This window comes from Bombina bombina, chromosome 11 (genome assembly GCF_027579735.1).
Source record: "Bombina bombina isolate aBomBom1 chromosome 11, aBomBom1.pri, whole genome shotgun sequence".
Lineage (NCBI taxonomy): Eukaryota > Metazoa > Chordata > Amphibia > Anura > Bombinatoridae > Bombina > Bombina bombina.
The window spans coordinates 43,453,675-43,480,262 of record NC_069509.1 but is presented as its reverse complement, the minus strand read 5'-3'; the positions used below and the strand labels follow the sequence as shown (position 1 = coordinate 43,480,262).

At 38.7% G+C, this 26,588-nt stretch overlaps 1 gene segment (V, D, J or C); it reads right to left on the bottom strand.

Moving 5' to 3' along the window:
- The window catches only part of LOC128641809 (Ig gamma-3 chain C region-like), a 168,721-nt gene extending 149,297 nt beyond the window's left edge, over nt 1-19,424 (bottom strand). The window contains 1 exon segment of the C gene segment in view: nt 19,119-19,424. Within this exon segment, the coding sequence occupies nt 19,119-19,410 (292 nt within the window).
- Between the last annotated feature and the right edge of the window lie 7,164 nt (nt 19,425-26,588).

Below are 26,588 nucleotides of genomic sequence, written 5' to 3'. Positions count from 1 at the left end.
ACGTTACAGGACAGCAGTACCCTGTAATTAGTTAGATCAAGTGTAGAAAAATTGGCTTACGCGTTTCAGCATATAGCCGTAGTCATAGCCTGTCATTTTGTGATACACTTCGGTTTAAAAAGTACTGCCTAAAATGTTATTGGTTATCCAAACTCCACCTCTAACTAATTAGCCAATGCCAGGCTTGGATTTTTGTTGTTAGTGTTCAGCACAATAATTGATTGCGAAAAACATATGTACACAATAATCCCTATTCACAGGGCATGTGTGCTGACAAATAACAAAACAAAACTCAATAAGAAAAATACATTGCGGACACTAGTGAATGATGTTTTCTAGATACATTATATGTCCTATTACCCTCCGTTAAGCTATGTTGCTATTTAAGTGAGTAAGTTAGTATGACTCTCTATAACATATTCCCTAGTTACTCTTAATCCTTATTGGAGTGTAGCAACCAATAAATAAAGTAATAGGTTGCTTGATACAATATACAAAATACTCGATTAATAAGGATAGGTACAGTGTAACATTGTTAGCTATTAGATTACTTTGTTTTAATGTTTATGGGAAATTGTTGTTAGTAAGATATGGAACAGATTAGGATGTTATAATTCTCAGAAAATATCTGAGTATGATGGGAAAGGGGTGATTCTATGTTATCAATTTGTTTGACTAGAGAGAGATTATTATTGTATTAGTGTAAGTATAAAGGACCTTAAAGGAATGGAATACTGTCTCCTTTCTGATTCAAACTATAAAAATAATAATAATAATAATTGACACAGGTACCAAATTATTCCCAGTAGTTTATCAAGTCGTATTTGGAGTTCAGACCCTCTGGATGTCGTGTTCTGAGTCTGAACATCCAAAATGCTTCTCTTTTAGCCAACAATTTCTCAATATTACCTCCTCTTTTGGGAAGTTTCACTTTTTCTATTGCACACCATCGCAAGGTGTGTATAGATCCCTTGTGTCTGTTTTTAAAGTGACATACCAATGGAGTGCTAGACTTTCCTCTTGTAATAGTTGATAGATGTTCCCTTATTCGGGATTTTATGTCTCTAGAGGTGAGACCTATATATTGCATTCCACATTCTATGCAATATAGTAGATATACAACCTCTGTAGACATACAGTTCATACATGACTTTATCTTAAAAGTTTCTCCAGTCACATTGGAGGAGAAAGTTTTTGTTCTGGTAAGATGTTCACATGGTTTACATTTATTATGTCCACAGGGGTACATACCATTATTAGTTAACCATGAAGAAGATCTGGCAGTCTCAGTTTTAAGCATTGTTGGGGACAGTAGTGATCCCAATGTTGGACATTTTTTGGAGCTGCATCTAACACCTGTTTTAACAACTTCCACCAGTTTTTCATCAGCTTCCAAAATATGAAAGTGTTTCTTAATAATATTTACAATCTCAGAATATTGATTGCTGTAATTGGTGGTAAAGTTGACCCCCTTAAACATTTCTTTGTCTGTGCCTTTTTCAGTTAGTAGGGATGACCTATTTATTTTGTCTACTTCTTTTTTAGCTTTTCTGATTACCATATTGGAATACCCCCTCTCTTTGAGTCTGTTTTCCAAAGCCATTGCTTCCTGTGAGAAATCACTCTCAAGAGTACAATTCCTCTTCAGGCGAATAAACTCTAATGATAAACTTACTCATTACAGTAAGTTTCTGTGTAACTCTAATGATCAACTTACCCATTACAATAAGTTTCCCTGTAACTCTAATGATAAACTTACCCATTACAGTAAGTTTCCCTGTAACTCTAATGATAAACTTACCCATTACAGCAAGTTTCCCTGTAACTCTAATGATAAACTTACCCATTACAGTAAGTTTCCCTGTAACTCTATTGATAAACTTACCCATTACAGTAAGTTTCCCTGGAACTCTAATGATAAACTTACCCATTACAGTTAGTTTCCCTGTAACTCTAATGATAAACTTACCCATTACAGTAAGTTTCCCTGTAACTCTAATGATAAACTTACCCATTACAGTAAGTTTCCCTGTAACTCTAATAATAAACTTACCCATTACAATGTTTCCCTGTAGCTCTAATGATAAACTTACCAATTACAGTAAGTTTCCCTGTAACTCTAATGATAAACGTACCGATTACAGTAAGTTTCTGTGTAACTCTAATGATCAACTTACCCATTACAGTAAGTTTCCCTGTAACTCTAATGATAAACTTACCCATTACAGTAAGTTTCCCTGTAACTCTAATAATAAACTTACCCATTACAGTAAGTTTCCCTGTAACTCTAATGATAAACTTACCCATTACAGTAAGTTTCCCTTTAACTCTAATGATAAACGTACCCATTACAGTAAGTTTCCCTTTAACTCTGATAAACTTACCCATTACAGTAAGTTTCCCTGTAACTCTAATGATAAACTTACCCATTACAGTTAGTTTCCCTGTAACTCTAATGATAAACTTACCCATTACAGTAAGTTAAAGTTTCCCTGTAACTCTAATGATAAACTTACTCATTACAGTAAGTTTCTGTGTAACTCTAATGATCAACTTACCCATTACAATAAGTTTCCCTGTAACTCTATTGATAAACTTGCCCATTGCAATAAGTTTCTGTGCAACTCTAATGATAAACTTACTCATTACAGTAAGTTTCTGTGTAACTCTAATGATGAACTTACCCATTAAAATAAGTTTCCCTGTAACTCTAATGATAACCTTACCCATTACAGTAAGTTTCCCTGTAATTCTAATAATAAACTTACCCATTACAGTAAGTTTCCCTGTAACTCTAATGATAACCTTACCCATTACAGTAAGTTTCCCTGTAACTCTATTGATAAACTTACCCATTACAGTAAGTTTCCCTGTAACTCTAATGATAAACTTACCCATTACAGTTAGTTTCCCTGTAACTCTAATGATAAACTTACCCATTACAGTAAGTTTCCCTGTAACTCTAATGATAAACGTACCCATTACAATGTTTCCCTGTAGCTCTAATGATAAACTTACCCATTACAGTAAGTTTCTGTGTAACTCTAATAATAAACTTACCCATTACAGTAAGTTTCTGTGTAACTCTAATGATAAACTTACTCATTACAGTAAGTTTCTGTGTAACTCTAATGATCAACTTACCCATTACAGTAAGTTTCCCTGTAACTCTAATGATAAACTTACCCATTACAGTAAGTTTCTGTGTAACTCTAATAATAAACGTACCCATTACAGTAAGTTTCCCTGTAACTCTAATAATAAACTTACCCATTACAGTAAGTTTCCCTGTAACACTAATGATAAACTTACCCATTACAGTAAGTTTCCCTGTAACTCTAATGATAAACTTACCCATTACAGTAAGTTTCCCTGTAACTCTAATGATAAACTTACCCATTACAGAAAGTTTCCCTGTAACTCTAATGATAATCTTACCCATAACAGTAAGTTTCCCTGTAACTATAATGATAAACATACCCATTACAATAAGTTTCCCTGTAAATATAATAATAAACTTACCCATTACAGTAAGTTTCCCTGTAACTCTAATGATAAACTTACCCATTACAGTAAGTTTCCCTGTAACTCTAATGATAAACTTACCCATTACAGTAAGTTTCCCTATAACTCTAATGATAAACTTACCCATTACAGTTAGTTTCCCTGTAACTCTAATGATAAACTTACCCATTACAGTAAGTTAAAGTTTCCCTGTAACTCTAATGATAAACTTACTCATTACAGTAAGTTTCTGTGTAACTCTAATGATCAACTTACCCATTACAATAAGTTTCCCTGTAACTCTATTGATAAACTTGCCCATTGCAATAAGTTTCTGTGCAACTCTAATGATAAACTTACTCAATACAGTAAGTTTCTGTGTAACTCTAATGATGAACTTACCCATTAAAATAAGTTTCCCTGTAACTCTAATGATAACCTTACCCATTACAGTAAGTTTCCCTGTAATTCTAATAATAAACTTACCCATTACAGTAAGTTTCCCTGTAACTCTAATGATAACCTTACCCATTACAGTAAGTTTCCCTGTAACTCTATTGATAAACTTACCCATTACAGTAAGTTTCCCTGTAACTCTAATGATAAACTTACCCATTACAGTTAGTTTCCCTGTAACTCTAATGATAAACTTACCCGTTTCCCTGTAACTCTAATGATAAACGTACCCATTACAATGTTTCCCTGTAGCTCTAATGATAAACTTACCCATTACAGTAAGTTTCTGTGTAACTCTAATAATAAACTTACCCATTACAGTAAGTTTCTGTGTAACTCTAATGATAAACTTACTCATTACAGTAAGTTTCTGTGTAACTCTAATGATCAACTTACCCATTATAGTAAGTTTCCCTGTAACTCTAATGATAAACTTACCCATTACAGTAAGTTTCTGTGTAACTCTAATAATAAACGTACCCATTACAGTAAGTTTCCCTGTAACTCTAATAATAAACTTACCCATTACAGTAAGTTTCCCTGTAACACTAATGATAAACTTACCCATTACAGTAAGTTTCCCTGTAACTCTAATGATAAACTTACCCATTACAGTAAGTTTCCCTGTAACTCTAATGATAAACTTACCCATTACAGAAAGTTTCCCTGTAACTCTAATGATAATCTTACCCATAACAGTAAGTTTCCCTGTAACTATAATGATAAACATACCCATTACAATAAGTTTCCCTGTAAATATAATAATAAACTTACCCATTACAGTAAGTTTCCCTGTAACTCTAATGATAAACTTACCCATTACAGTAAGTTTCCCTGTAACTCTAATGATAAACTTACCCATTACAGTAAGTTTCCCTATAACTCTAATGATAAACTTACCCATTACAGTAAGTTTCCCTGTAACTCTAATGATAAACTTACCCATTACTGTAAGTTTCCCTGTAACTCTAATGATAAACTTACCAATTACAGTAAGTTTCCCTGTAACTCTAATAATAAACTTACCCATTACAATAAGTTTCCCTGTAACTCTAATAATAAACTTACCCATTACATTGTTTCCCTGTAACTCTAATAATAAACTTACCCATTACATTGTTTCCCTGTAACTCTAATGATAAACTTACCCATTACAATAAGTTCCCCTGTAACTCTAATGATAAACTTACCCATTACAGTAAGTTTCCCTGTAACTCTAATGATAAACTTACCCATTACAGTAAGTTTCCTGTAACTATAATGATAAACTTACCCATTACAGTAAGTTTCCCTGTAACTCTAATGATAAACTTACCCATTACAGATAGTTTCCCTGTAACTCTAATGATAAACTTACCCATTACAATAAGTTCCCCTGTAACTCTAATGATAAACTTACCCATTACAGTAAGTTTCCCTGTAACTCTAATGATAAACTTACCCATTACAGTAAGTTTCCTGTAACTATAATGATAAACTTACCCATTACAATAAGTTTCCCTGTAAATATAATAATATCAGGGATAAGAATTGTATTTTGAGAATTGCAGCAGGAAAGGGAAGTGGTTAGATGTGATTGTTCATTTAGGAACAAATGATCTGGCTAGTAATCATGTTGCTGCTGTTCAGAAAGAGTTTTGTGACCTAGGTAATCATTTAGAGACTGTGACATCAACTCTATCATTTTCTGCTATTTTACCTGTATATGGCCAGGAAGCAGGAAAGATGGAGCGGATAACAACATTTAATTCTTGGTTAGATAAGTGGTGCAGGGAATGAGGATTTGTTTTTATTGGCCATTATAGCTCTGTTTGGAAAGATACTAGGTTATTTAGGAGAGATGGCTTGCATTTGGATGCTAAAGGAACAGAGTATCTGGGAGAGGAGTTCAAATACTTTATTAGAAATCATTTAAGCTAATAAAGGGGGGTAGCATTAATATATCCACCTGCCCCCCACAGCATGCCAAAACTGTTAGTCCAAGTAACAATTCTAGAAATTCTAGTAGAAAAATTATTCGTGCCATGAGCACAAATGTTCACAGCTTAGGAAATAAATTACCTGAACTCATTTCAATAATGACTAGGGACAACTTGGATTTAGTAGCTATAACAGAAACATGGTACAATGATTTGCATGACTGTGACATAGTCATACCTGGATACAGGTTATTTAAAAAGAACAGAGTAGGAAAGAAAGGTGGAGGAGTTGCTTTTCTATGTAAATGAAAATATAAAGGTTACTGAAATTGTAGGAACAAATGATGAGGTGGAAAGTATTTGGGTGACTTTGGAAATTGGAGATAAAAATGTTTTTAGAATAGGGGTTGTATATAGGCCTCCATTGCAGTATGAAAAAATGGACAATCTGTTATTAGAAGAAATAACCAAAATGACCATGAAGGGTAAGGTTATAGTACTGGGGGACTTTAATTTGCCAGATATAGACTGGAAGATTCCTTCTGCTAGATCAGCTAGAAGCAGGAATATTCTTGAATCTCTGCTAGGGGAATCACTTGAGCAATTAGTCAAGGAACCAACTCGTAAGGAAGCTATATTAGATCTAATACTTAAAAACAGTGATACAGGTTCAGATGTGTCTCTAGGTGAGAACTTAGGGTCCAGTGATCATCAATCTGTTTGGTTTAGTATTCATGTGCAGGAACTGTCCACCCAGACTAAAACAAAAGTTTTAGACTTTAGGACGGCAGATTTTTCATTAATGGGAGAATACCTAAAAACTATTTAAAGGGGAAAACTCTTATTACAGGGGTTCAAGAACAGTGGGAATTTGTGAAAGGTGCCATTTTAGATGCAACCACACATTGTATTAGACATGTCTGTAAAAGTAAAAGAAAGCGGAAACCAATTTGGTTTTCCAAAGAAGTAGCACATGCTGTAAAGACAAAAAAGATAGCTTATAAAAATTACAGACACACACAAGCAGATGATGATATGAAAATATGGAGACTCCAACAAAAAAAGACTAAGCAGTTAATTAGGAAGGTTAAAGCTCATGCAGAAGAGAAGATAGCACAGTCAGTAAAACATGGGGACAAAACATTATTTAGATATATCAGTGAAAGAAGACAAAATAAGGTAGGAATAGTAAAATTGAAATCAGTTGATGGTAGAATAATAGAAGGAGATAAGCAGATTGCAGACTGTCTCAATGATTACTTCTGTTCTGTTTTCACAAAAGATTGTGAAGATACAATGTCTACATTAAGGGATGCTACAAAAATAGAAACAAGCTTAACAGTAATCTTTTTACAGAGGATGAGGTTTTGTTAGCATTATCAAAAATAAATGTTACAAAGGCAGTGGGTCCTGATAATATTCATCCAAGGGTTTTAAAAGAACTTCGATCAGTGCTAACTGTCCCATTAACTGATTTGTTTAATCAGTCACTATTAACAGGAGCTGTCCCAGATGATTGGAGAATAGCAAATGTAATACCTCTTCATAAAAAGGGCAGTAGAGAAGAATCTGGTAACTACAGGCCAGTTAGTTTAACTTCAGTAGTAGGGATATTAATGGAAAGCCTCTTAAAAGAAAGAATTATGACTTACATAAAGACAAACAATTTAGAGGACCAAAATCAGCATGGTTTTACTTCAGGGAGATCATGTCAGAATAATCTAGTTGACTTCTTTGATTATGTAACAAAAGTATTAGGCAAGGGTGGAGCAGTTGGTGTAGCATATCTAGATTTCAGCAAAGCATTTGACACCGTCCCACACAATAAACTTATTCACAAACTATATCTCCTTGGTCTAGATTCAAAAATTGTGAACTGGGTGGAATGCTGGCTTAAGGACAGAAAACATAGGCCTAGATTTAGAGTTTGGCGGTAGCCGTCAAAACCAGCGTTAGAGGCTCCTAACGCTGGTTTTTACCGCCCGCTGGTATTTGGAGTCAGTCAGGAAAGGGTCTAACGCTCACTTTGCAGCCGCGACTTTTCCATACCGCAGATCCCCCTACGCCATTTGCGTATCCTATCTTTTCAATGGGATCTTTCTAACGCCGGTATTTAGAGTCGTGGCTGAAGTGAGCGTTAGAAATCTAACGACAAGACTCCACCCATAAACTACCTATGCACCCCTAAACCGAGGTCCCCCCACATCGCCGCCACTCTATTAAAATTTTTTAACCCCTAATCTGCCGCTCCGTACACCGCCGCAACCTACATTATACCTATGTACCCCTAATCTGCCGCCCCCAACGTCGCCTCCACCTACCAACAATTATTAACCCCTAATCAGATTGAGCTCGCATTCTATTGGCTGTTCCGATCAGCCAATAGAATGCGAGCTCAATCTGATTGGCTGATCCAATCAGCCAATCGGGTTAAACTGGAATCTGATTGGCTCCGTACACCGCCGCAACCTACATTATACCTATGTACCCCTAATTTGCTGCCCCTAACACAGCCGACCCCTATATTATATTTATTAACCCCTAATCTGCCGCCCCCAACGTCGCCTCCACCTACCAACAATTATTAACCCCTAATCAGATTGAGCTCGCATTCTATTGGCTGTTCCGATCAGCCAATAGAATGCGAGCACAATCTGATTGGCTGATCCAATCAGCCAATCGGGTTAAACTTGAATCTGATTGGCTGATTCCATCAGCCAATCAGAATTTTCCTACCTTAATTCCGATTGGCTGATAGAATCCTATCAGCCAATCGGAATTTGAGGGACGCCATCTTGGATGACGTCTCTTAAAGGAACCTTCATTCTTCAGTTGGACGTCGGAAGAAGAAGATGGATCCGCGCTGGAGGTCTTCAAGATGGAGCCGTTCGTCATCGGATGAAGATAGAAGATGCCGCTTGGATCAAGATGGTTGCCGGTCCGGATCTCCTCTTCTTCCCGGATAGGATGAAGACTTTCGAGCCTCTTCTGGACCTCTTCAGCCGCCGCTTGATAGAAGATTTCAGCCGGATTATGGATCACCAGCCCCCGCTTGGGCTTGGATGAATACTTCGGAGGACGGATCGGTGAACCTGGCATGGTGAAGATAAGGTAGGAAGATCTTCAGGGGCTTAGTGTTAGGTTTATTTAAGGGGGGGTTGGGTTAGATTAGGGGTATGTGGGTGGTGGGTTGTAATGTTGGGGGGGTATTGTATGTTTTTTTTTACAGGCAAAAGAGCTGAATTATTTGGGGCATGCCCCACAAATGGCCCTTTTCAGGGCTGGTAATGTAAAAGAGCTTTGAACTTTTTTAATTTAGAATAGGGTAGGGCATTTTTTTATTTTGGGGGTCTTTGTTATTTTATTAGGGGGCTTAGAGTAGGTGTAATTAGTTTAAAATTGTTGTAATATTTTTCTAATGTTTGTAAATATTTTTTAATTTTTTGTAACTTAGTTCTTTTTTATTTTTTGTACTTTAGTTAGTTTATTTCATTGTAGTTATTTGTAGGTATTGTATTTAATTAATTTATTAATAGTGTAGTGTTAGGTTTAATTGTAGGTAATTGTAGGTAGTTTATTTAATTTATTTATTGATAGTGTAGTGTTAGGTTTAATTGTAACTTAGGTTAGGATTTATTTTACAGGTAATTTTGTAATTATTTTAACTATTTTAGCTATTAAATAGTTATTAACTATTTAATAGCTATTGTACCTGGCTAAAATAATTACAAAGTTGCCTGTAAAATAAATATTAATCCTAAAATAGCTACAATATAATTATAATTTATATTGTAGCTATATTAGGATTTATTTTACAGGTAAGTATTTAGCTTTAAATAGGAATAATTTATATAATAAGAGTTAATTTATTTCGTTAGATTTAAATTATATTTAACTTAGGGGGGTGATAGTGTTAGGGTTAGATTTAGCTTTAGGGGTTAATCCATTTATTAGAGTAGCGGCGAGATCCGGTCGGCAGATTAGGGGTTAATTATTGTAGGTAGGTGGAGGCGACGTTGGGGGCGGCAGATTAGGGGTTAATAAATGTAATATAGGCGTCGGCGGTGTTAGGGGCAGCAGATTAGTGGTACATAGGGATAACGTAGGTTGCGGCGGTGTACGGAGTAGCAGATTAGGGGTTAATAATAATATGCAAAGGTCAGCGATAGCAGGGGTGGCAGATTAGGGGTTAATACATATAATATAGGGGTCAGCGGTGTTAGGGGCAGCAGATTAGGGGTACATAGGTATAATGTAGGTTGCGGCAGTGTACGGAGCGGCAGATTAGGGGTTAATAATAATATGCAGAGGTCAGCGATAGCAGGGGTGGCAGATTAGGGGTTAATACATATAATATAGGGGTCGGCGGTGTTAGGGGCAGCAGATTAGGGGTACATAGGTATAATGTAGGTTGCGGCGGTGTACGGAGCGGCAGATTAGGGGTTAATAATAATATGCAGGGGTCAGCGATAGCAGGGGTGGCAGATTAGGGGTTAATACATATAATATAGGGGTCGGCGGTGTTAGGGGCAGCAGATTAGGGGTACATAGGTATAATGTAGGTTGCGGCGGTGTACGGAGCGGCAGATTAGGGGTTAAAAAAAATATGCAGGTGTCAGCGATAGCGGGGGCGGTAGATTAGGGGTTAATAAGTGTAAGGTTAGGGGTGTTTAGACTCGGGGTACATGTTAGAGTGTTAGGTGCAGACGTAGGAAGTGTTTCCCCATAGAAAACAATGGGGCTGCGTTAGGAGCTGAACGCTGCTTTTTTGCAGGTGTTAGGTTTTTTTTCAACTCAAATTGCCCCATTGTTTTCTATGGGGGAATCATGCACGAACACGTTTTTGAAGCTGGCCGCGTCCATAAGCAACGCTGGTATTTAGAGTTGCAGTGGCGGTAAATATGCTCTACGCTCCCTTTTGTGGAGCCTAACGCAGCCATTCTGTGAACTCTAAATACCAGCGGTATTTAAAAGGTGCGGGGGGAAAAAAAGCATGCGTAGCTAACGCACCCCTTTGGCCGCAGAACTCTAAATCTAGCCGAAAGTGTCTTAGTAGATGGAGTTCATTCAGCAGAGGGGGCTGTTACTAGTGGTGTTCCTCAGGGGTCAGTTCTGGGGCCTGTTTTGTTTAACATATTTATCTGCAATATCAGCAAAGAGCTACAGGGGAAAGTATGTCTCTTTGCAGATGATACAAAAATTTGCAACAGAGTGGATGTTCCAGGGGGGGTAGACAAAATGAAAAGTGATATACAACAATTGGAGGATTGGACAAACGACTGGGATCTAAAGTTTAACACAGCAAAGTGTAAAATAATGCATTTAGGGAAGAAAAAACAGAATTTATGCTTACCTGATAAATTACTTTCTCCAACGGTGTGTCCGGTCCACGGCGTCATCCTTACTTGTGGGATATTCTCTTCCCCAACAGGAAATGGCAAAGAGTCCCAGCAAAGCTGGTCACATGGTCCCTCCTAGGCTCCGCCCACCCCAGTCATTCGACCGACGGACAGGAGGAATATATATAGGAGAAACCATATGGTACCGTGGTGACTGTAGTTAGAGAAAATAATTCATCAGACCTGATTAAAAAAACCAGGGCGGGCCGTGGACCGGACACACCGTTGGAGAAAGTAATTTATCAGGTAAGCATAAATTCTGTTTTCTCCAACATTGGTGTGTCCGGTCCACGGCGTCATCCTTACTTGTGGGAACCAATACCAAAGCTTTAGGACACGGATGAAGGGAGGGAGCAAATCAGGTTACCTAAACGGAAGGCACCACAGCTTGCAAAACCTTTCTCCCAAAAATAGCCTCCGAAGAAGCAAAAGTATCAAATTTGTAAAATTTGGCAAAAGTGTGCAGTGAAGACCAAGTCGCTGCCTTACATATCTGGTCAACAGAAGCCTCGTTCTTGAAGGCCCATGTGGAAGCCACAGCCCTAGTGGAGTGAGCTGTGATTCTTTCAGGAGGCTGCCGTCCGGCAGCCTCATAAGCCAATCGGATAATGCTTTTAAGCCAAAAGGAAAGAGAGGTAGAAGTCGCTTTTTGACCTCTCCTTTTACCAGAATAAACAACAAACAAGGAAGATGTTTGTCTGAAATCTTTAGTAGCCTCTAAATAGAACTTTAGAGCACGGACAACGTCCAAATTGTGTAACAAACGTTCCTTCTTTGAAACTGGATTCGGACACAAAGAAGGTACAACTATCTCCTGGTTAATATTTTTGTTAGAAACAACTTTAGGAAGAAAACCAGGCTTAGTACGTAAAACCACCTTATCTGCATGGAACACCAGATAAGGAGGAGAACACTGCAGAGCAGATAACTCTGAAACTCTTCTAGCAGAAGAAATTGCAACCAAAAACAAAACTTTCCAAGACAGTAACTTAATATCTATGGAATGTAAAGGTTCAAACGGAACCCCTTGAAGATCTGTCCCTTTAGAGAACTTGCAGATAATCCTTTCTCCAAACCTTCTTGTAGAAAGGAGAGAATCTTTGGAATTTTTATCTTATTCCATGGGAATCCTTTGGATTCACACCAACAGATATATTTTTTCCATATTTTATGGTAAATCTTTCTAGTTACAGGTTTTCTGGCCTGAACCAGAGTATCTATCACAGAATCTGAAAACCCACGCTTTGATAGAATCAAGCGTTCAACCTCCAAGCCATCAGTTGGAGGGAAACCAGATTTGGATGTTCGAATGGACCCTGAACAAGAAGGTCCTGTCTCAAAGGTAGCTTCCATGGTGGAGCCGATGACATATTCACCAGGTCTGCATACCAAGTCCTGCGTGGCCACGCAGGAGCTATCAAGATCACCGAGGCCCTCTCCTGATTGATCCTGGCTACCAGCCTGGGAATGAGAAGAAACGGTGGGAATACGTAAGCTAGGTTGAAAGTCCAAGGTGCTACTAGTGCATCTACTAGAGTCGCCTTGGGATCCCTGGATCTGGACCCGTAGCAAGGAACCTTGAAGTTCTGACGAGACGCCATCAGATCCATGTCTGGAATGCCCCATAATTGAGTTATTTGGGCAAAGATTTCCGGATGGAGTTCCCACTCCCCCGGATGAAATGTCTGACGACTCAGAAAATCCGCTTCCCAATTTTCCACTCCTGGGATGTGGATCGCAGACAAGTGGCAGGAGTGATCCTCCGCCCATTGAATTATTTTGGTCACTTCTTTCATCGCCAGGGAACTCTTTGTTCCCCCCTGATGATTGATATATGCAACAGTCGTCATGTTGTCTGATTGGAACCTTATGAATTTGGCCTTTGCTAGTTGAGGCCAAGCTCTGAGAGCATTGAATATCGCTCTCAGTTCCAGAATGTTTATCGGGAGAAGAGACTCTTCCCGAGACCATAGACCCTGAGCTTTCAGGGATTCCCAGACCGCACCCCAGCCCACTAGACTGGCGTCGGTCGTGACAATGACCCACTCTGGCCTGCGGAAGCTCATTCCCTGGGACAGATGGTCCAGGGTCAGCCACCAACGGAGTGAATCTCTGGTCTTTTGATCTACTTGAATCATTGGAGACAAGTCTGTATAATCCCCATTCCACTGTTTGAGCATGCACAGTTGTAATGGTCTTAGATGAATTTGTGCAAAAGGAACTATGTCCATTGTTGCAACCATCAATCCTACTACTTCCATGCACTGCGCTATGGAAGGACGAGGAACAGAATGAAGCACTTGACAAGAGCTTAGAAGTTTTGATTTTCTGACCTCTGTCAGAAAAATCCTCATTTCTAAGGAATCTATTATTGTTCCCAAGAAGGGAACTCTTGTTGACGGGGACAGAGAACTCTTTTCTTTGTTCACCTTCCATCCGTGAGATGTGAGAAAGGCTAGAACGATGTCCGTATGAGCCTTTGCTTTTGACAGGGACGACGCTTGTATTAGAATGTCGTCCAAGTAAGGTACTACTGCAATGCCCCTTGGTCTTAGAACCGCTAGAAGGGACCCTAGCACCTTTGTGAAAATCCTTGGAGCAGTGGCTAATCCGAATGGGAGAGCCACAAACTGGTAATGTTTGTCCAGAAAAGCGAACCTTAGGAACTGATGATGTTCTTTGTGGATAGGAATATGTAGGTACGCATCCTTTAGGTCCACGGTAGTCATAAATTGACTTTCCTGGATGGTAGGTAGAATCGTTCGAATAGTTTCCATTTTGAACGATGGTACCCTGAGAAATTTGTTTAGGATCTTCAAATCCAAAATTGGTCTGAACGTTCCCTCTTTTTTGGGAACTACGAACAGATTGGAATAAAATCCCATTCCTTGTTCCTTTATTGGAACTGGGTGTATCACTCCCATCTTTAACAGGTCTTCTACACAATGTAAGAATGCCTGTCTCTTTATTTGGTTTGAGGATAAGTGAGACTTGTGGAACCTTCCCCTTGGGGGTAGTTCCTTGAATTCCAGGAGATAACCTTGAGAAACTATTTTTAGCGCCCAAGGATCCTGAACATCTCTTGCCCAAGCCTGAGCAAAGAGAGAGAGTCTGCCCCCCACCAGATCCGGTCCCGGATCGGGGGCTACTCCTTCATGCTGTTTTGTTAGCAGTGGCAGGCTTCTTGGCCTGCTTACCCTTGTTCCAGCCTTGCATTGGTTTCCAGGCTGGTTTGGGTTGTGAGGCATTACCCTCTTGCTTAGAGGATGCAGAATTAGAGACTGGTCCATTTCTGCGAAAGGGACGAAAATTAGGCTTATTTTTAGCCTTAAAAGACCTATCCTGTGGAAGGGCGTGGCCCTTTCCCCCAGTGATGTCTGAAATAATCTCTTTCAAATCAGGTCCAAATAAAGTTTTACCTTTGAAAGGGATGTTAAGCAATTTTGTCTTGGATGACACATCCGCTGACCAAGACTTTAGCCAAAGCGCTCTGCGCACCACGATAGCAAACCCTGAATTTTTCGCCGCTAATCTTGCTAATTGCAAAGCGGCATCTAAAATAAAAGAGTTAGCCAATTTAAGTGCGTGAACTCTGTCCATAACCTCCTCATATGGAGTTTCTCTACTGAGTGACTTTTCTAGTTCCTCGAACCAGAACCACGCTGCTGTAGTGACAGGAACAATGCATGAAATTGGTTGTAGAAGGTAGCCTTGCTGTACAAAAATCTTTTTAAGCAAACCTTCCAATTTTTTATCCATAGGATCTTTGAAAGCACAACTATCTTCGATAGGAATAGTAGTGCGTTTGTTTAGAGTAGAAACTGCCCCCTCGACCTTGGGGACTGTCTGCCATAAGTCCTTTCTGGGGTCGACCATAGGAAATAATTTCTTAAATATAGGGGGAGGAACAAAAGGTATGCCGGGTTTTTCCCACTCCTTATTTACTATGTCTGCCACCCGCTTGGGTATAGGAAAAGCGTCGGGGGGCACCGGAACCTCTAGGAACCTGTCCATCTTGCATAATTTCTCTGGAATGACCAAATTGTCACAATCATCCAGAGTAGATAACACCTCCTTAAGCAGTGCACGGAGATGTTCTAATTTAAATTTAAATGTCACAACATCAGGTTCAGCTTGATGAGAAATTTTTCCTGAATCTGAAATTTCTCCATCAGACAAAACCTCCCTCATGGCCCCTTCAGATTGGTGTGAGGGTATGACAGAACAATTATCATCAGCGTCCTCTTGCTCTTCAGTGTTTAAAACAGAGCAATCGCGCTTTCTCTGATAAGTAGGCATTTTGGATAAAAGATTTGCTATGGAGTTATCCATTACAGCCGTTAATTGTTGCATGGTAATAAGTATTGGCGCACTAGATGTACTAGGGGCCTCCTGCATGGGCAAAACTGGTGTAGACACAGTAGGAGATGATGTAGTATCATGTTTACTCCCCTCATTTGAGGAATCATCTTGGGCAATATCATTATCTGTGGCAGTACTGTCCTTACTTTTTTTGGACGCTATGGCACAATTATCACATAAATTTAAATGGGGAGACACATTGGCTTTCATACATATAGTACATAGCTTATCTGAAGGTACAGACATGTTAAACAGGCTTAAACTTGTCAACAAAGCACAAAAAACGTTTTAAAATAAAACCGTTACTGTCACTTTAAATTTCAAACAGAAAACACTTTATTACTGAATATGTGAAAAAGTATGAAGGAATTGTTCAAAAATTACCAAAATTTCACCACATTGTCTTAAAGCCTTAAAAGTATTGCACACCAAATTTCAGAGCTTTAACCCTTAAAATAACGGAACCGGAGCCGTTTTTCAATTTAACCCCTATACAGTCCCAGCTATAGTCTTTGCTAAGACCCAACCAAGCCCTGAGGGGAATACGATACCAAATGACGCCTTCTAAAAGCTTTTTCAGAGATTCTTAGATCCTCACACATGCATCTGCATGCCCTGCTCTCAAAAAACAACTGCGCATTAATGGCGCGAAAATGAGGCTCAGTCTATAACTAGAAAGGCCCCCTGACTGAAAAAGGTGTCCAATACAGTGCCTGTCGTTTTATAAGCGTTCCCCAAGATTATAAATGTCAAATGTTAGCCTAAATCTGAATAATATGCACAAATAAAGCAATCGATTTAGCCCATAAAAATGTCTACCAGTTTTTTAGCCCATAATAAGCCCTTTATTCTGTTTGTTTGACTAAGAAAATGGCTTACCGGTCCCCATGAGGGGAAATGACAGCCTTCCAGCATTACACAGTCTTGTTAGAAATATGGCTAGTCATACCTTAAGCAGAAAAGTCTGCTAACTGTTTCCCCCAACTGAAGTTACTTCATCTCAACAGTCCTATGTGGAAACAGCAATCGATTTTAGTTACTGTCTGCTAAAATCATCTTCCCCTTACAAACAGAAATCTTCATCCTTTTCTGTTTCAGAGTAAATAGTACATACCAGCACTATTTTAAAATAACAAACACTTGATAGAAGAATAAAAACTACATTTAAACACCAAAAAAACTCTTAACCATCTCCGTGGAGATGTTGCCTGTGCAATGGCAAAGAGAATGACTGGGGTGGGCGGAGCCTAGGAGGGACCATGTGACTAGCTTTGCTGGGACTCTTTGCCATTTCCTGTTGGGGAAGAGAATATCCCACAAGTAAGGATGACGCCGTGGACCGGACACACCAATGTTGGAGAAATCCAAATGTTAATTAGAGACTCAATGACACTTTACTGACTGTTAAAGATGAGGAACAGGACTTGGGAATTATTATTTCAGATGATTTAAAACTTAGTAAACAATGTAGTAATGCAGCGAGTAAGGCTAGCAGAATGCTTGGATGTATTGGTAGAGGTATTTGCAGCAGAAATAGTAAGGTTCACTTCTTATGCCACTTTATAGATCATTAGTTAGGCCTCATCTTGAGTATTGTGTGCAGTTCTGGAGGCCATATCTTCAGAAGGATATTAACAAACTTGAATCTGTGCAAAGGAGGCTACCAAAATGGTACATGGTCTAAAAAATAAAACTTACCAGGATAGGCTCAATGACCTAAATATGTATAGCTTAGAGGAGAGAAGGGAAAGAGGTGATATGATAGCAACTTTCAAGTACATTAAAGGGTTTAGTAAAACTGAGGCTGTGAGTATTTTACATAAAATGGAAAATTCAAGAACAAGGGGTCATGAGCACAAGCTAAAGGGTAGTAGATTCAGGAGTAATTTGAGGAAGCTTCTTTACAGAAAGAGTGATTGATTTATGGAATAAATTTCCTCAAGAGGTAGTAGCAACAAACACTGTGGGGGACTTTAAAAATGCATGGGACAAGCATAAGGCTATCCTACGAACTAGATAAGTTTATACTGTTAGGTAAGGTCGGGCAGACTTGCTGGGCCTATGGCTCTTATCTGCCGTCAATATCTATGTTTCTGTTTCTATGTTTCATTACATTAACTCTAATAATAAACTTACCCATTACAGTAAGTTTCCCTGTAACTCTAATGATAAACTTACCCATTACAGTAAGTTTCCCTGTAACTCTAATGATAAACTTACCCATTACAGTAAGTTTCCCTGTAACTCTAATGAAAAACTTACCCATTACAGTAAGTTTCCCTGTAACTCTAATGATAAACTTACCCATTACAGTAAGTTTCCCTGTAACTCTAATGATAAACTTACCCATTACAGTAAGTTTCCCTGTAACTCTAATGATAAACTTACCCATTACAGTAAGTTTCCCTGTAACTCTAATGATAAACTTACCCATTACAGTAAGTTTCCCTGTAACTCTAATGATAAACTTACCCATTACAGTAAGTTCCCCTGTAACTCTAATGATAAACTTACCCATTACAGTTAGTTTCCCTGTAACTCTAATGATAAACTTACCCATTACATTAAGTTTCCCTGTAACTCTAATGATAAACTTACCCATTACAGTAAGTTTCCCTGTAACTCTAATGATAAACTTACCCATTACAGTAAGATTCCTGTAACTCTAATGATAAACTTACCCATTACAGTAAGTTTCCCTGTAACTCTAATGATAAACTTACCCATTACAGTAAGTTCCCCTGTAACTCTAATGATAAACTTACCCATTACAGTAAGTTCCCCTGTAACTCTAATGATAAACTTACCCATTACAATAAGTTTCCCTGTAACTCTAATGATAAACTTACCCATTACAGTAAGTTTCCCTGTAACTCTAATGATAAACTTACCCATTACAGTAAGTTTCCCTATAACTCTAATGAAAAACTTACCCATTACAGTAAGTTCCCCTGTAACTCTAATGATAAACTTACCCATTATAATAAGTTCCCCTGTAACTCTAATGATAAACTTACCCATTACAATAAGTTTCCCTGTAACTCTAATGATAAACTTACCCATTACAGTAAGTTTCCCTGTAACTCTAATGATAAACTTACCCATTACAGTAAGTTTCCCTATAACTCTAATGAAAAACTTACCCATTACAGTAAGTTTCCCTGTAACTCTAATGATAAACTTACCCATTACAATAAGTTTCCCTGTAACTCTAATGATAAACTTACCCATTACAGTAAGTTTCCCTGTAACTCTAATGATAAATTTACCCATTACATTAAGTTTCCCTGTAACTCTAATGATAAACTTACCCATTACAGTAAGTTTCCTGTAACTCTAATGATAAACTTACCCATTACATTAAGTTTCCCTGTAACTCTAATGATAAACTTACCCATTACAGTAAGTTTCCCTGTAACTCTAATGATAAATTTACCCATTACAGTAAGTTTCCCTGTAACTCTAATGATAAACTTACCCATTGCAGTTAGTTTCCCTGTGCTTCTCTCTATTGGCTGCACCAGTGTAGGATGTTGCACCCAGCAGATATATTCTGCCCCTTGGTCTGTACTTAGTGTTGGGGTGACAGTCAGGCTGGTTGTGCAGCTGTAGGTGTTATCCTGATCTCTGTGTGACTTTATATAAGATCTGTTAGTCACTACAGTTAATTCCTGGCTTCCTTCTTCTCTTCTCAGCCATTTCACTGTCAGATCATCTGGGAAATACCGTGAGATTTTACACCACAGGATGACTGATGTGTTATGGAGCATTGTTGGTGTCTGTATTTCCCCCACTATTGGTTGACAGATTAAATCTATCAAAGGATTAAACACAGATGAAATCACAGTGTATGAGTTTTTGTGGTCACATTGCAAACAACACAACACATTTAACACAACAGACTGATAAAGACTAAGGAAACTGACAGTTTAATATAACACATAAACTGAGTAACTCCTGTATCTGTAACTATTTGCAAAATAAGTTCATTTCAGTTTCAGTCATAATATATCAGTCAATTCCCTCTTTAGAAAAAAAATATGCTTTGGCCTTGTTGGACCCTATTAAATGTTTATAATTGAGGACACCATGAAAAAGGATTTGTGTTGTGATTGATTGATCTCCACACGTACGGAGCTTGAGGGCTCGTGTTTCTGGCGAGTCTTCAGACTCGCCAGAAACAGCAGTTATGAAGCAGCGGTCACAAAGACCGCTGCTCCATAACCCTGTCCGCCTGTTTTGAGCAGGTGGACAGACATTGCCGGAAATCAACCCGATCGAGTACGATCTGGTTGATTGACACCTCCCTGCTGGCGGCCGATTCTGCAAGGGGTGGCATTGCACCAGCAGCTCTTGTGAGCTGCTGGTGCAATGCTGAATACGGATAGCGTATTGCTCTCCGCATTCATCGAGGTCTTGCGGACCTGATCCACACTGTCGGATCAGGTCCGCAAGACCTTTGTTAAATATGGGCCTATGTCTATATACACGAGTCACAGAAAACTAACGGCTAGATTTAGAGTTTTGTCGGTAACGACCAGCATAGCTAACGCTGGCTTTTTTTTGGCCGCACCTTTTAAATACCGCTGGTATTTAGAGTTCACAGAATGGCTGGGTTTTCAGTGCGTTAGGCTCCAAAAAGGGAGCGTAGAGCATAATTTCCCGCCACTGCAACTCTCGATACCAGCAGTGCTTACGGACGCGGCCAGCTTCAAAAATGTGCTCGTGCACGATATCCCCATAGGAAACAATGGGGCAGTTTGAGCTGAAAAAAAACCTAACACCTGCAAAAAAGCAGCGTTAAGCTCCTAACGCAGCCCCATTGTTTCCTATGGGGAAACACTTCCTACGTCTGCACCTAACACTCTAACATGTACCCCGAGTCTAAACACCCCTAATCTTACACTTATTAACCCCTAATCTGCTGTCCCCGCTATCGCTGACACCTGCATATTTTTTTTAACCCCTAATCTGCCGCTCCGTACACCGCTGCAACCTACATTATACCTATGTGCCCCTAATCTGCTGCCCCTAACACCGCCGACCCCTATATTATATTTATTAACCCCTAATCTGCCGCCCCCACCTACCTACAATTATTAACCCCTAATCTGCCGACCGGACCACACCGCTACTATAATAAATGTATTAACCCCTAAAGCTAAGTCTAACCCTAACACTAACACCCCCCTAACTTAAATATAATTTAAATCTAACAAAATAAATTAACTCTTATTAAATAAATTATTCCTATTTAAAGCTTAATACTTACCTGTAAAATAAACCCTAATATAGCTACAATATAAATTATAATTATATTGTAGCTATTTTAAGATTAATATTTATTTTACAGGCAACTTTGTAATTATTTTAACCAGGTACAATAGCTATTAAATAGTTAATAACTATTTAGTAGTTACCTAGTTAAAATAATTACAAAATTACCTGTAAAATAAATCCTAACCTAAGTTACAATTAAACCTAACACTACACTATCAATAAATTAATTAAATAAAATACCTACAATTACCTACAATTAAACCTAACACTACACTATCAATAAATTAATTAAATACAATACCTACAAATAAATACAATGAAATAAACTAACTAAAGTACAAAATATAAAAAAAGAACTAAGTTACAAAAAATAAAAAAATATTTACAAACATTAGAAAAATATTACAACAATTTTAAACTAATTACACCTACTCTAAGCCCCCTAATAAAATAACAAAGACCCGCAAAATAAAAAAATGCCCAACACTATTCTAAAATTAAAATAGAAAAGCTCTTTTACCTTACCAGCCCTGAAAAGGGTCCTTTGCGGGGCATGCCCCAAAGAATTCAGCTCTTTTGCCTGTAAAAAAAAAACATACAATACCCCCCCAACATTACAACCCACCACCAACATACCCCTAATCTAACCCAAACCCCCCTTAAATAAACCTAACACTAAGACCCTGAAGATCTCCCTACCTTGCCTTCACCACGCCGGGTTCACCGATCGATCCAGAAGAGGCTCCGAAATCTTCATCCAAGCCCAAGCGGGGGGCTGAAGATGTCCATGATCCGACTGAAGTCTTCATCCAAGCGGGAGCTGAAGAGGTCCATGATCGAGCTCAAGTCTTCTATCAAGCGGCATCTTAAATCTTCTTTCTTCCGGATCCATGGTCATCCCGCCGACGCGGAACATCCATCTTCACCGACGACTTCCCGACGAATGACGGTTCCTTTAAGGGACGTCATCCAAGATGGCGTCCCTCGAATTCCGATTGGCTGATAGGATTCTATCAGCCAATCGGAATTAATTTAGGAAAATTCTGATTGGCTGATGGAATCAGCCAATCAGATTCAAGTTCAATCCGATTGGCTGATCCAATCAGCCAATCAGATTGAGATTGCATTCTATTGGCTGTTCCGATCAGCCAATAGAATGCGAGCTCAATCTGATTGGCTGATTGGATCAGCCAATCGGATTGAACTTGAATCTGATTGGCTGATTCCATCAGCCAATCAGAATTTTCCTACCTTAATTCCGATTGGCTGATAGAATCCTATCAGCCAATCGGAATTCGAGGGACGCCATCTTGGATGACGTCCCTTAAAGGAACCGTCATTCGTCGGGAAGTCGTCGGTGAAGATGGATGTTCCGCGTCAGCGGGATGACCATGGATCCGGAAGAAAGAAGATTGAAGATGCCGCTTGATAGAAGACTTCAGCCCAATCATGGACCTCTTCAGCTCCCGCTTGGATGAAGACTTCAGTCGGATCATGGACATCTTCAGCCCCCCGCTTGGGCTTGGATCAAGACATCGGAGGCTCTTCTGGATCGATCGGTGAACCCGGCGTGGTGAAGACAAGGTAGGGAGATCTTCAGGGGCTTAGTTTTAGGTTTATTTAAGGGGGGTTTGGGTTAGATTAGGGGTATGTGGGTGGTCGGTTGCAATGTTGGGGGGGTATTGCATGGGGGGTTTTTTACAGGCAAAAGAGCTGAATTCTTTGGGGCATGCCCCGCAAAGGGCCCTTTTCAGGGCTGGTAAGGTAAAAGAGCTTTTCTATTTTAATTTTAGAATAGGGTAGGGCATTTTTTTATTTTGGGGGTCTTTGTTATTTTATTAGGGGGCTTAGAGTAGGTGTAATTAGTTTAAAATTGTTGTAATATTTTTCTAATGTTTGTAAATATTTTTTTATTTTTTGTAACTTAGTTCTTTTTTATTTTTTGTACTTTAGTTAGTTTATTTCATTGTATTTATTTGTAGGTATTGTATTTAATTAATTTATTGATAGTGTAGTGTTAGGTTTAATTGTAGATAATTGTAGGTATTTTATTTGATTTATTTATTGATAGTGTAGTGTTTAATTGTAACTTAGGTTAGGATTTATTTTACAGGTAATTTTGTAATTATTTTAACTAGGTAACTATTAAATAGTTATTAACTATTTAATAGCTATTGTACCTGGTTAAAATAAATACAAAGTTGCCTGTAAAATAAATATTAATCCTAAAATAGCTACAATATAATTATAATTTATATTGTAGATGTATTAGGGTTTATTTTACAGGTAAGTATTTAGCTTTAAATAGGAATAATTTATTTAATAAGAGTTAATTTATTTCGTTAGATTTAAATTATATTTAATTTAGGGGGGTGTTAGGGTTAGGATTAGAATTAGCTTTAGGGGTTAAAAAATTTATTAGAGTAGCGGTGAGGTTCGGTCGGCAGATTAGGGGTTAATGCTTGAAGTTAGGTGGCGGCGATGTTAGGGAGGGAAGATTAGGGGTTAATACTATTTATTATAGGGTTATTGAGGCGGGAGTGAGGCGGATTAGGGGTTAATACATTTATTATAGTAGCGGTGAGGTCCGGTCGGCAGATTAGGGGTTAATAAGTGTAGGTAGGTGGAGGCGACGTTGGGGGCGGCAGATTAGGGGTTAATAAATATTATGTAGGTGTCGGCGGTATTAGGGGCAGCAGATTAGGGGTACATAGGGATAACGTAGGTGGCGGCGGTGTGCGGTTGGCAGATTAGGGGTTAAAAAATTTTAATAGAGTGGCGGCGATGTGGGGGGGCCTCGGTTTAGGGGTACATAGGTAGTTTATGGGTGTTAGTGTACTTTAGAGCACAGTAGTTAAGAGCTTTATGAACCGGCGTTAGCCCAGAAAGCTCTTAACTCCTGGTTTTTTTCTGCGGCTGGAGTTTTGTCGTTAGATTTCTAACGCTCACTTCAGCCACGACTCTAAATACCGGCATTAGAAAGATCCCATTGAAAAGATAGGATACGCAAATGACATAAGGGGATCTGCGGTATGGAAAAGTCGCAGCTGGAAAGTGAGCGTTAGACCCTTTCCTGACTGACTCGGTAAAAACCAGCGTTAGGAGCCTCTAACGCTGGTTTTGACGGCTAACGCCAAACTCTAAATCTAGGCCTAAATGTGCAGGAAGTAGATTATATTCCATTTGTTAACTGTACAACTAGTAGTAAAAGCAAAAATTTATATATTTTTTTTTCTTTTTGAGGGATTATTTTTTGGGGGGAACATAATTGTTTTACAGTCATTTTTTTCAGTATTTATTTAACAAGTTAGAAAGGGGATTTTATCATTTGTTTTTTTAAGAGGATCTTTTTTTGGAGGAGAGAGTGGGGCTGAGTAATTTTTTTCAACATTTTATTTTTAATAACTTTTTTACAGTATTTTTAATAATTTAACAAAGGGGTCTTAGGTTAGGAGGTGGAAGCTCAGGTTATTACGGTCTTGTCAAGGGCGAAGTTTATAGTAATTTTTTATTTTTCAGCAATTTTGTTAACAACATTTGTGTTAAATGAAATTTGCACATCTCTAGACTTTTATTAAAGGGACAGTCTAGTCAAAATTAAACTTTCATGATTCAGATAGGGCATGCCATTTTAAACAACTTTCCAATACACCTTTATCATGAAATTTGCTTTGTTCTCTTGGTATTTTTCATTGAAAGCTACAACTAGGTAGGCTCATATGCTATTTTCTAAGCCCTTGAAGGTTACTCAAATTATCTCAAAGCATTTGACAGTTTTTCACAGATAGGCATCCCTAGTTCATGTGTGCCATATAGATAATATTGTGCTCACGCCCGTAGACTTACTTAAGAGAGGGCACTGATTGGTAAAAATGCAAGTCTGTCAAAAGAACTGTAATAAGGGGGCAGTCTGCAGAGGATTAGATACAAGGTAATCACAGAGGTAATGTATTAGTTATGCAAAACTGGGGAATGAGTAATAAATGAATTATATATCTTTTTAAACAATACAATTTCTGGAGTAGACTGTCCCTTTAAATAGAAGCTTGAACAAAAGTTTGCTGTTTTATTATGTCTTAAAAGGGTAGGCAGCCTGGCTTTTGATTGGCTGTCCTGGCTAGTTGTTTTGTATTTACTAATAACACTTTTAATATATTATAATGTTAAAGGGACACTACTGATATTTTCAGGCTGGTCTGTAACTTACTCAGCAACTAAACTTTGTTCAAATTGATGGGGTTTTTTTACAACACCCGGCTCACAACCCAGTAAGCTCTGCATACACCACACCAGGGTCATAGCTTTAAAAAAAAAAGGGCTTTGGGAGAGGAGCAGTTTTAAAAGGAGGACAGCCGACAACTTCATAAGAAACAGAATTTATGCTTACCTGATAAATTACTTTCTCCAACGGTGTGTCCGGTCCACGGCGTCATCCTTACTTGTGGGATATTCTCTTCCCCAACAGGAAATGGCAAAGAGTCCCAGCAAAGCTGGTCACATGATCCCTCCTAGGCTCCGCCCACCCCAGTCATTCGACCGACGGACAGGAGGAAATATATATAGGAGAAATCATATGATACCGTGGTGACTGTAGTTAGAGAAAATAATTCATCAGACCTGATTAAAAAAAACAGGGCGGGCCGTGGACCGGACACACCGTTGGAGAAAGTAATTTATCAGGTAAGCATAAATTCTGTTTTCTCCAACATTGGTGTGTCCGGTCCACGGCGTCATCCTTACTTGTGGGAACCAATACCAAAGCTTTAGGACACGGATGAAGGGAGGGAGCAAATCAGGTCACCTAAACGGAAGGCACCACAGCTTGCAAAACCTTTCTCCCAAAAATAGCCTCCGAAGAAGCAAAAGTATCAAATTTGTAAAATTTGGCAAAAGTGTGCAGTGAAGACCAAGTCGCTGCCTTACATATCTGATCAACAGAAGCCTCGTTCTTGAAGGCCCATGTGGAAGCCACAGCCCTAGTGGAGTGAGCTGTGATTCGTTCAGGAGGCTGCCGTCCGGCAGTCTCATAAGCCAAACGGATAATGTTTTTAAGCCAAAGGGAAAGAGAGGTGGAAGTCGCTTTTTGACCTCTCCTTTTACCAGAATAAACAACAAACAAGGATGATGTTTGTCTGAAATCTTTAGTAGCCTCTAAATAGAATTTTAGAGCACGGACAACGTCCAAATTGTGTAACAAACGCTCCTTCTTTGAAACTGGATTCGGACACAAAGAAGGTACAACTATCTCCTGGTTAATATTTTTGTTAGAAACAACTTTAGGAAGAAAACCAGGCTTAGTACGCAAAACCACCTTATCTGCATGGAACACCAGATAAGGAGGAGAACACTGCAGAGCAGATAACTCTGAAACTCTTCTAGCAGAAGAGATTGCAACCAAAAACAAAACTTTCCAAGATAGTAACTTAATATCTACGGAATGTAAGGGTTCAAACGGAACCCCTTGAAGAACTGAAAGAACTAGATTTAAACTCCAGGGAGGAGTCAAAGGTCTGTAAACAGGCTTGATCCTAACCAGAGCCTGAACAAATGCTTGAACATCTGGCATAGCTGCCAGTCGTTTGTGTAGTAAGACAGATAAAGCAAAAATCTGTCCCTTTAGAGAACTTGCAGATAATCCTTTCTCCAAACCTTCTTGTAGAAAGGATAG